This window comes from Ranitomeya variabilis, chromosome 2, assembly GCF_051348905.1.
Source record: "Ranitomeya variabilis isolate aRanVar5 chromosome 2, aRanVar5.hap1, whole genome shotgun sequence".
In the NCBI taxonomy this organism is placed as follows: Eukaryota; Metazoa; Chordata; class Amphibia; order Anura; family Dendrobatidae; genus Ranitomeya; species Ranitomeya variabilis.
Window position 1 is genome coordinate 538,789,613 of NC_135233.1, and position 12,403 is coordinate 538,802,015.

Here is a 12,403-nt window from a genome sequence, read left to right on the forward strand (position 1 = left end):
CTTGGGATAATTATATTGACATTTCCTTGCGCGACACACTCTTTATGGCACGAAAGGTATTGGCGCTGCGGTGGATGGGGAACTCATGTCCATCTATAAGAACTTGGATTGACTTGGTTAATTTGATTATCCCATATGAACGCACACTATATCAGAATAGAGGATGTCCGGGGAAATTTGAAAAAAATTTGGGGTAAATGGAACTCTTCCCATCTTACTCTGTAGATATGTCATGGTGGGTTTTCTCTCTTTTTTTTTTGGCAATGGTTGGGGATATTGCATGGAGGGACGGGCACGAGGCACTGCGGCGACTTAGTAGCTAGTGTAGGTACAGTTCTAATTCAAGAGTTCTGGTTTCATAAGTGTCTTTATTTACATAATGAATATGTTACAACTGATTCAGTGTCTATAACAGGCACCAGATAACGCTGGTTATAGGCGACAATTGTACTCTATTATATATTTAATAATGCATAGTTCATATGTACTACAGACTATGTTCAATAACCTTGTATACAAAAATGTATGTAACAGTTTATTTTGTTGTCAAACAAATTTAAATAATTCTTTAAAGTTCATTCAAGTTCATTTTCATTAATAACCACATATGCGTTTCTGACTGATGTCCTTATTCATAATGTTTTAATCCATTTTTATTCAGATTTTGGAGAGAGAATGAGCAAACAACTATCAATTTAGGAATTGTCTAATTTTTGTTTGCTGCATTTAACGCCATTTACTATGCAGGAAATGAGAGAAGGCAACTTTTTTTGTCAGGTCAGCACAATTAAATCAATGCCAGAACAAGTTATTTGTGCTATATACCCACATCAGCTTGCTTTTTGCGGGATAAATTTTATGTTTTTAGTGGTACCACTTTGGAATACATAATGTTTTCTCATAGTTTTATTTCTGAATTTTGGGTGGCAAGGTGAAAAAAACAGCAATTCAAGAATTGACTCACCATATGTTCTTAGGCCCGGTACAACTACAGTGGTACCACATTTACAAAGATTTTTTTTTATGTTTAGCTACTTAAACTTAACCCCTTAATTACAGCCAATACACATTAAAAAGGCAGTCCTTAAAAGCGCCTTATTCTTATAAACCACTTCAAGACATTTGATAGGAAGGGGTTCCCAACTGATGATGTAGTTACGTCATGGCAATCATGCGGCTTCCATGTCTGAAGGTACAGTGATAACATAATGGTGCCTGTTTCTGACAGCATGGCACTGTGACTTGTCTCCTAAGGGCTACTCTGCCTGTAACTACCAATCAACAAGATTTCAATGTTTCATCAAATAAATTGCCTGTAACATTTAGGTCAAGCTACTATCATTGCTATAACAGCACCGATCATAGGCTGGTGATGTTCAAACGCACCAATCAGTAAGCAGGAGTGCAGTCTGACCTCTTGATGACTGCTCTGCTACGCCTCAATCCACAGTGACTGCAAAGCAGACACCGTGTCATTCTGCTGCCGATCTGCTGGCCTTGTAGTGCCATAGACTATTTTAGCCTTTGATTTTGGTGCTGCTGACTGAAGAAAAGAATATCCTATCCGTGTCTGACCTGTTCCTGTCCCCTGCATCCGATAAAAAAGGTTTATTTTTGCATCAGATAGTTTTGAGAGCTATAATATTATTTCTTTTTCTGCTGACAGTCATGTGAGGGCTTGTTTCTTGCAGGATGGGTTTTCTATTGGTGCCAATTTTGGGCACATAAAATTGTTTGATCACTTTCTATTCTATTCTGCTTTTTGAAAGGCAGAATAAAAAAAAAAAAGGAATTGTTTTCTATGCTATTCACCGTGTGGTAAAAGTGATAAGGCAGCTTTATTCTTTGTGTCAATACGATAACAGCAATATCATATTGGTATAGTTTTTTTTGTATGCTTTGCTGATTTTCTTGTTGATTGAGCTGAACTAGGGCTTGTTTTTTGGATAAGGTGAGGTTTTCAGGGATACCAATTCTATTTACATATGACTTTTTGATCACATTCCATTCTACGTTTGGTTCAGCTGTATGATGAAAAAAAAGTTTTTGATATTTTTTATTTATTTTATGGTGTTAACTGAAGGGAATAAATAATATGATCGTTTTATAGATCAGGTTGTTCTAAATATGGCAATACTAAATATGAGTACTTTTTTCAATTAGTTTTGATTTTTACATAAATATGTGTATTTATTGTCAGAATATTTTTTGACAATTTTTATTTGATGTTTATAATTTTATTTAAAAAATAGCTTTTTTGCTTTTCTGCTCTATGGGACTTCAACTATCACTTCTCTGATCACTGCTCCAATGGCCTTGCAATACACTAGAGCTGTCAGTGTGACACTGGCAGAACATGTGGTATTAGACTTTGCACCAGGAATGGTCAAAAAGGGTACCGTAGCTGGAAATTAAAAAGAAAAACAGTCCTAGTGCAGGTCTACCATGGTTTGCCTTGTCAATTGTGAGCTGTGACACTCACCTACTCACTTTGTACGGCTTGCACAACGCTGATGATCGAGAGAGAAGTCTGTAGTCTTTATTGTAGGCTGCATCCGCTGACTCACAGGCCAGCTAGCCTGGGGATCAAGGAATGAGAGTGCAATCTCATACTTTAGTTGGCAGGGCTATTAGGACAAGGAGCAGGTCCCAGTAATCACGACCGTTTAAATGCTGCGACCATGCAACTACTATTGATGCAGCATTTAGTTGGTTTAACTGGCTGTTACAGCAGGAACTCGGCCATCACTTAAAGAGGTGTCCATTACTTTTACATTGATGGCATATCCTTAGCATACGTCATCAATGTCTGACCAGTCAGAGTCTGACACCCGGCAGTCCCACCGATCAGATATTATTGGATACGGGTCCTGCTAGCCGAAACTACTCACTTGCCGAGCTGCTCTGCCTACTTGTAGTGGCTGCCGCAGGTGTAAGAGAATGGTCAGCAATAATATATTGAACGCCATGATGTGAAAAGTTAGAAACCAACTGATTCTGCCTCTAAAAAGCTAATAAGATGTACTCCTGATAGTCCTTGACAGATTGGAGACACAAGATGAGATCATAGCCATTAGCAGGTTTATTTGGCATACACACAGGTTAATTGGATCAGCTGCAGGGCAATGAGATAATAGATACATGGTAATATATGGTCATAAATAAGTCTATTTGTTGAAGTGATATTGGAAAATAGATCTATATAGTTGTCAATATATTGGGAATTATGGAACAGGGCCAAGGGCTGTGATGTGATTAATGGCAGTGGCTAAGAGGGACATGGAGATTTACAGGTTCTAATGAAGTTTGGGGTAAAAATCCTTAAGGTCATTACATTTAACCATTGTATGCTTTGTTCTTGAATATACATTTTTCTTCGCAGTATGAGGTTATCATGTATACGCCCTGTTGCCGCAATGTGCTTTCTTTCTCTGTACAGGGTCGACCATTTATATGGAAATGGTTGGTGATATCAACTTCCTGTTTGTGGAATATTAGTATATGGGAGAGGGGAACTTTTCAAGATGGGTAGTGACCATGGCGGCCATTTTGAAGTTTGCTATTTTGGATCTAACTTTTCCAATGGGAAGAGGGCCATGTGACATCAAACATATTGAGAATTTCACAATAAAAACAACGGTGTGCTTGGTTTTAACATTACTTTTTTCTTTCATGAGTTATTTAAAATTTTATGACCACTTGTAAAAAGTGTTAAAAGTGCGTCACATTGTGTTAGATAAATACTCACCCCCTCCTGGCGCAGTCTCTGCACGTCCCTGCTTCTCCGATGGTCTCCGTCAGCTTGTTCCAGTGTTCAGCGGTCACATGGTAGCACTCATTAAAGTAATGAATATGCGCTCCACACCTATGGGAGTGAAGTCGCGTCCATACCCATTACTTTAATGAGCGATACCACGTGACAGCTCAACACAGGAAGAGCTGCTGGCGCCAGAGATCATCTGAGAAGCAGGGACGTGCAGAGACCGCGCCAAGAGGGGGTGAGTATGAGGTGACAGCCACCACTCCTGCTGCTCTCCCTCCTCCGCCGACCCCCTGGGACAATGACTCGAGTATAAGCCGAGAGGGGCACTTTCAGCCTAAAAAAATGGGCTGAAAATCTCAGCTTATACTCGAGTATATACACTATCTGGTATAAAAAATATACATACATTTCATGAGTATTTTGTGTATGAAAGCACATGCAGTATTAATTTTGAATTTTGGATAAGTGAAGAATGAGCCACGTTTAGTCCAACTGAAAAACCTAAGGTAAAACGCCTACAGTAAAAAATTATTTACCTTGGATTTGACCATTTTGGCAATGTTTTCTTTTAGAGATCCCTCAACAGATGTTAGTTTTGCGCCAATTGTGCTGCCAAGTTGTCCGGTGACTGGGTCCAGACTCTTACTGATGCCTTTTAAAACAAATAGAAGTTTACTTTAAATACACAAACATACACCGTCACACAATAATCATGTTAAGTTGAAAAAAAAGCTATTAAGAGTTGAGTTGAACATTACATTTTTTAAAACTGAATGACAGTCGTGTCACACATTTGTACCATATTTTGTAGATGATGTTATCAAACTTAAAGGGGTGTTCCCATCTGTAAGATTCTATGCCAAGGTGTAGTGGAAGTAAAAATAATATTAGAAAAAAACTCCAATTAGAAATGAAGTATAGTTCTTATGATTCACTTTATCGCTTAGCCAATGTGGGGCAGTAACTTACATATTCATGGTTATGACCACTAACAACTGTCACTATAAGTGTGGCCCTAATCATGGATACACTAGAACTGTAACTGCAATGCTTTACATGGGGTAATCAACATAGCGTATCAGAAGAACTATACTACATTTCTAATTGGAGGTATTTACTATTAAATACCTTTCTCCTGACTTACTGTGCTCTAATACTACAAGTTCCATGATGCATTGCACTCGCCTGTAACTCTGCACCTGGCACACCCACTCCAAAATACACCCCAACCCCTCCCTCCTCTCCCCCCCTCTATCTTCAAAAAGATTTGTGATGTCATTTCTGTCCAACCGCCTCTTTTACATTTGTCCAACCCACACTCCATTACACACAGATAGATGGATAGATAGATAGATAGATAGATAGATAGATAACAAAAAGATAGATAGATGAATACATACAGATATATCTATGTCTATTTCTATATACATGTCCATATCCATGTTTCTAAACCCCTTCACCCCTGGAGCTTTTTTGTTTTCGTTTATCGCTCCCCTTCTTTGCAGAGCCATAATTTTTCCGGCAATATGGCCATGTGAGGGCTTATTTTTTGCGGGACAAATTCTACTTTTGAACGACACCACTGGTTTTACCATGTCATGTAACAGGAAATGTGAAAAAAATTCAAAGTGCAATAAAATTGCAAAAAAGTGCAAATCCCACACTTGTTTTTTGCTTGGCTTTTTTGCTAGGTTCACTAAATGCTAAGGCTGTGTGCACACATTGCAGATTTGATCTTGTGATTTTCCGCTTTTCCGTGTTCGTTTTTCACTCCCCTCCTTCCCAGAGCCATATAGCTTTTTTTATTTTTCCGTCAATATGGCCATGTAAGGCCTTATTTTTTGTGGGACGAGTTTTACTTTTGAATGGCATCATTGGTTTTACCATGTCATGTATGAGAAAACGGAAAAAAAAATTCCAAGTGCGGTTAAATTTAACAAAAAGTGCAATCCCACACTTGTTTTTTTATTTGGCTTTTTTGCTATGTTCACTAAATGACAAGCCATTTTCATTCTCCAGGTCATTACGAGTTCATAGACATCAAACATGGCTAGGTTCTTTTTTTATCAAAGTGGTGAAAAAAAAATCCCAAACTTTGCTTAAATAAAAAAAAGTGTCATTTTCCGATACCAGTAGCATCAACATTTTTCGTGATCTCAGGTCGGGTGAGGGCTTATTTTTTGCGAGCCGAGCTGACAATCTTAATGATACAATTTTGGTGCAGATAAGTTCTTTTGATCGCGCGTTATTGCATTTTGATGCAATGTCGCGGCGACAAAAAAAAAAAACGTAATCTGGGTGTTTCAAATTTTTATCTTACTACGCCGTTTAGCGATCAGGTTATTCCTTTTTTTATTGATAGACCGGGAGATTCTGAACGTGACGGTACCAAATACCGTATTATACTCGAGTATAAGCCGACCCCCCTAATTTTGCCACAAAAAACTGGGAAAACTTATTGACTCGAGTATAAGCCTAGGGTGGAAAATGCAGCAGCTACCGGTGAATTTCAAAATTAAAAATAGATGCTCCATACTGTTCATTATGGTCCCATAGATGCTCCACATAAAGCTGTGCCACATATAATGCTCTGCACTGTTCATTATGGCCCCATAGATGCTCCACATAAAGCTGTTCCATATATAATGCTCTGCACCGTTCAGTATAGCCCCGTAGACGCTCCACATAAAGCTGCCCCATATATAATGCTCTGCACAGTTCATTATGGCCCCATAGATGCTCCATAGAAAGCTGTGCCATATACAATGCTCTGCACCTTTGATTATGGCCCCATAGATGCTCCATAGAAAGCTGTGCCATATAAAATGCTCTGCACCTTTGATTATGGCCCCATAGATAGCTGTGCCATATACAATGCTCTGCACCTTTGATTATGGCCCCATAGATGCTCCATAGAAAGCTGTGCCATATACAATGCTCTGCACCTTTGATTATGGCCCCATAGATAGCTGTGCCATATACAACGCCCTGCACCTTTGATTATGGCCCCATAGATAGCTGTGCCATATATAATGCCCTGCACCTTTGATTATGGCCCCATAGATAGCTGTGCCATATATAATGCTCTGCACCTTTGATTATGGCCCCATAGATGCTCCACATAAAGCTGTGCCATATATATAATGCTCTGCACCGTTGCCCCATAGATAATCCACATAAATCTGTGCAATATACAATGCTGCTGCTGCTGCTGCAATAAAAAAAAAAACAAAACACACATACTCACCTCTCTTGCTTGCAGCTCCTCAGCGTCCCGTCCCGGCGTCTCTCTGCACGGACTGTTCAGGCAGAGGGCGGCGCACACACTATATGCGTCATAGCGCCCTCTGAACTGAATAGCCAGAACAAGAGGACGCGAAGACAGAGCGGCGCCCGGCGTGTGGAACGCGGACATGTAACTATGAGATGCTTACCTGCTCCCGGCGTCCCTGGCTCCTTCTCCCGGACAGCTGGTCTCCGGGTGCCGCAGCCTCTTCCTCTGTCAGCGGTCACCGTTACCGCTGATTAGAGGAATGAATTTGCGGCTCCACCCCTATGGGAGTGGAGTCCATATTCATTTCTCTAATGAGAGGTACCATGTGACCGCTGAACAGGGTAAGAGCTGCGGCACCGAAGACTGTGGGACGGGCAGGGGGAGCGCCGGGACTAGGTGAGTATGTGACACGCTCTCTCCCCCTCACCCGCCAACCGTGACTCGAGTATAAGCCGAGAGGGGCACTTTCAGCCCCAAAATTTGGGCTGAAAATCTCGGCTTATACTCGAGTATATACGGTATGTGTAAATTTGATTTTTTTTTATGGTTTTATTTTGAATGGGGTGAAAGGGGGGTAACATAGTAACATAGTTATTAAGGTTGAAGGAAGACTTTCAGTCCATCTAGTTCAACCCATAGCCTAACCTAACATGCCCTAACATTTTGATCCAGAGGAAGGCAAAAAAACCCTTTATGTGGCAAAAAGTAAGCTCCACATTTGGGTAAAAAAATTCCTTCCCGACTCCACATACGGCAATTAGACTAGTTCCCTGGATCAACACCCTTTCAAGGAATCTAGTATATATAACCTATAACATTATACTTTTCAACAAAGGCATCCAGTCCCCTCTTAAATTTAAGTAATGAATCACTCATTACATCATACGGCAGAGAGTTCCATAGTCTCACTGCTCTTACAGTAAAGAATCCGCGTCTGTTATTATGCTTAAATCTTCTTTCCTCCAGACGTAGAGGATTGCCCCCTTTTCCCTGTCTCAGGTCTATGATAAAAAAGATCATCAGAAAGGTCTGTGTACTGTCCACTCATATATTTATACATTAAAATAAGATCACCCATTAGCCTTCGTTTTTCCAAACTAAATAGCCCCAAGTGTAATAATCTATCTTGGTATTGCAGACCCCCCAGTCCTCTAATAACCTTGGTCGCTCTTCTCTGCACCCGCTCTAGTTCAGCTATATCTTTCTTATACACCGGAGACCAGAACTGTACACAGTATTCTAAGTGTGATCAAACTAGTGACTTGTATAGAGGTAAAATTATGTTCTCTTCATGAGCATCTATGCCTCTTTGAATGCATCCCATTATTTTATTTGCCTTTGTAGCAGCTGACTGACACTGGCCACTAAATGTGAGTTTGTCATCCACCCATACACCCAGGTCTTTTCATTGACGGTTGCGCCAAGAGATTTAGAATTAAGCACATAGTTATACATCTTATTACTTCTACCCAAGTGCATGACCTTACATTTATTCCCATTAAAGCTCATTTGCCATTTATCAGCCCAAACTTCTAGTTTATATAAATCATCCTGTAATATTAAATTGTCCTCCTCTGTATTGATTACCCTGCAGAGTTTAGTGTCATCTGCAAATATTGAAATTCTACTCTGTATGCCCCCTAAAAGGTCATTAATAAATATGTTGAAAAGAAGAGGACCCAATACTGACCCCTGTGGTACCCCACTGCTAACCACGACCCAGTCCGAGTGTGCTCCGTTAATAACCACTCTTTGTTTCCTATCCCTGAGCCAGCTCTTAACCCCAACTTACACATTTTCCCCTATCCCCATTATTCTCATTTTATGTATCAACCTTTTGTGTTGCACTGTATCAAAAGCTTTTGAAAAGTCCATATACACTACGTCCACTGGGTTCCCTTGGTCCAGTCCGGAACTTACCTATTCATAGAAATTGATCAGATTAGTCTGACAGGAACGGTCCCTAGTAAACCCATGCTGATATTTGGTCATGAGGTTATTCCTCTTCAGATACTCCAGCATAGCATCCCTTAGAATGCCCTCCAGGATTTTACCCACAGTAGAGGTTAAACTTACTGGCCTATAATTTCTGAGTTCACTTTTTGTCCCCTTTTTGAATATTGGCACCGCATTTGCTATACGCCAGTCCTGTGGTACAGACCCTGTTATTATGGAGTCTTTAAAGATTAAAAATAATGGTCTCTCAATGACTGTACTTAATCCCTGCAGTACTCGGGGGTGTATCCCATCCAGGCCCGGAGATTTGTCAATTTTAGTGATTTATAGACGCCGCCATACTTCCTGCTGAGTTAAGCAGGTGACACTTAATGGGGAATTTTTGTTATCAATGATCATATTATCTGCCATGGAATTTTCTTGTGTAAATACTGATGAAAAAAGTCATTTAGCATATTGGCTTTTTCCTCATCCACCATTTCACCCAGACTATTTTTAAGGGGGCCAAAACTATCGTTTTTTAGTTTCTTACTATTTACGTAGTTAAAGTATATATTTGGGATTATTTTTACTCTCTCTGGCAATGAGTCTCTGTCTCAATCTTTGCTGCCTTAATTTGCTTTTTACAGAATTTATTTAATTTTCTTATTTATTTAATGCCTCATCACTACCTACTTCCTTTAATTCTCTAAATGATTTCTTTTTGTCACTTATTGCGCCCTTTACAGCTCCATTTAGCCATATTGGTTCCCTTTTATTTCTAGTATGTTTATTCCCATAGGGTATATATTGTGCACAGGTCCTATCCAGGATGCTAATAAATGTCTCCCAATTTTTTTGTGTATTTTTTATGTCTCAGGATATTGTCCCAGTTAATTGCACCAAGATCATCTCTCATCCGTTGGATATTTGCCCTCCTGAAGCTTAGTGTCCTTGTAACCCCTCTACTACACATCTTATTAAAGGATACATGAAAATGTATTATTTTGTGATCACTATTCCCCCAAGAGACCCCCAACCCTTTTATATTAGGTCTAGCAGTGCCCCCTTTTTTGTTGGGTCCTGAACCAGTTGTGAAAGGTAACTGTCTCTCATAGTTGTCAAAAACCGATTACCTTTGCTGGAACTGCAGATTTCCTTTCCCCAATCTATTTCAGGGTAGTTTAAACTTTTTTTAAACATTTTTTTTCTTTTGCCATGCTTCAATACCCTCCATGGAAGGCTAGAAGCTGGCACAACTGGATCGGCTCAGCTGCATAGGAGCGATTATCAGATCGCTCCTATGCAGCTGAATTACAGGCTTGCTATGAGCGCCGACCACAGGGTGGCACTCACAGCAAGCCGGTATCAACAACCATAGAGGTCTCAATGAGACCTCAGGTTGTCATGCCGACGCATCACTGACCCCCGATCATGTGACGGCGGCCAGCAATGCACTCATTTCCAGCCCAATGGGCGGAAGCGGTAGTTAAATGCCGCTGTCAGCGTTTGTCAGCTATACATACAGCGGCTTGGCACCGCAATGGGGAAGAGGGTAGCCCCAAGTTTTGCTAATTTATGTATGGGGCAATTTGAGTCCTCATCGCCAATCACCCAATGTAATCATGTTATCCATATAATTCTATACCGTCACTTTATAGAAGATCTGATCATTACTTGGAGGGGAAGTCAGGAAAAAGCAGATTAGTTCATTAGTGAGATGAATGCGAATTAAGTGCGAAATAACATTCACCGCTAAGATAAGTAATGAAAAAATAGACTTCCTAGATTTGGAATTGTCTCATAATAATAAGGAAATTGTTAGTAAAACTTTAAAAAAAAACAAAAACCTGACAGTAATGTCTTCCTACATTACAACAGTGCACATTATAAAAAGTGGAAAACAAATATTCCCTTCAGTCAATTTCATAGAATTAGAAAAAATAATACAAATACAGATGATTACATTGAACAGTCCAAAATTTTAACCAAAAAATTTTATGATAAAAAATATCTGAAAAAATTAATTCGGAGTGCCTATGAAACAATTTTGGAAAAAAAAAACGCAGGATGAATGTCTATTTAAACGAAAGTATGAAATATATCAAAACAATAATAGGATTAAGAAAAATAACAGATGGCAATACAATTTCATAACAGTATACAATCGGAATAATAATGATATTAGGAGGATACTTAATAAATATTGGTATCTACTGAAGAAAGACATATATCTGAAAAAAATTCTACCAGGAAAACCTAATATCACCTTCCCTAGGGCACAGGGAGGACAGAAAATTAATCTACCAAAAAAATGGATAAAATGAATAAAAAGAACAAAAAAACTGGTGTTTTGCGATGTAGTTCAAAAAGGTCCTGTTGCTGCAAAATTATAGACCACAACGTGACTGGTTTTCTCTGTAGCAGCACGGGAGAATTTTTCCAAATTACACAGAAATTTTCCTGTGACAGCCAATTTGTGGTATATGTTCATCACATGTGCCTGTGGCGTTCAATACGTGGGACACACTACACAGTCCCTGAGAACACGTATGAATGGCCACAGGCACGATGCAAAAAATGGCTTCATGAAACATTGTCTCGACATGTTTGTTTGAAGCACAACAAACAATTTAATATAAAAAAAATTACACCAGTTGAGCAAATTCCGGAGAACTGCTCTAGCCGCACTGATAAATTGAATCGCAGAGAATCTTATTGGATTTTTAAAATGGGAACTTTACATAAGGACGGATTAAATGAAGTTATTGAGGGAATATAAAATACAAAAGTGTTTTCCATAATTTTAATTGGCACTGTATTTTTATAATCTGTGTGTTTTAAATGTATTTTATGTCACATACTAGATCGTGGCCCGATTCTAAAGCATTGGATATTCTAGAATATGTATGCGTAGTGTACAGCAGTTCACGTAGTATATTGCACAGCCCACGCAGTACACTGCGCAGCGCACGCAGTACATTGTGCAGCTCACGCAGTACATTGCGCAGCCAACGCAGTACATTGCGCAGCCAACACAGTACATTGTGCAGCCAACAGTACATTGCGCAGCCCACACTGTACATTGCGCAGCCCACGCTGTAAATTGTGCAGGCCACGTAGTATATTGCGCAGGCCACGTAGTATATTGTGTAGGCCACATAGTATATTGCGCAGCCCACGTAATATAATGTGCAGCCAACGCAGTACATTGTGCAGCCAATGCAGTGCATTGCGCAGCCCACGCAGTACATTGCGCAGCCCACGCAGTACATTGCACAGCCCACATAGTACATTGCACAGCTCACATTGTATATTGTGCAGGCCACGTAGTATATTGTGCAGGCCACGTAGTATATTGTGCAGGCCACGTAGTATATTGTGCAGCCCACGTATATAGCAATGTGGGCATGATATCCCTGTTAAAAAAA

General features: G+C 39.8%; 1 protein-coding gene across 3 annotated transcripts in view; it reads right to left on the reverse strand.

The window, feature by feature from the left end:
* Window positions 1–12,403, reverse strand: part of EDC4 (enhancer of mRNA decapping 4) — a 1,216,007-nt gene that overhangs the window by 458,324 nt on the left and 745,280 nt on the right. For all 3 annotated transcript variants that reach the window (XM_077288123.1, XM_077288125.1, XM_077288126.1), the window contains one exon: window positions 4,300–4,415. In XM_077288123.1, the coding sequence (XP_077144238.1) occupies window positions 4,300–4,415 (116 nt within the window). The remainder of the gene's footprint in view (window positions 1–4,299; window positions 4,416–12,403) is intronic.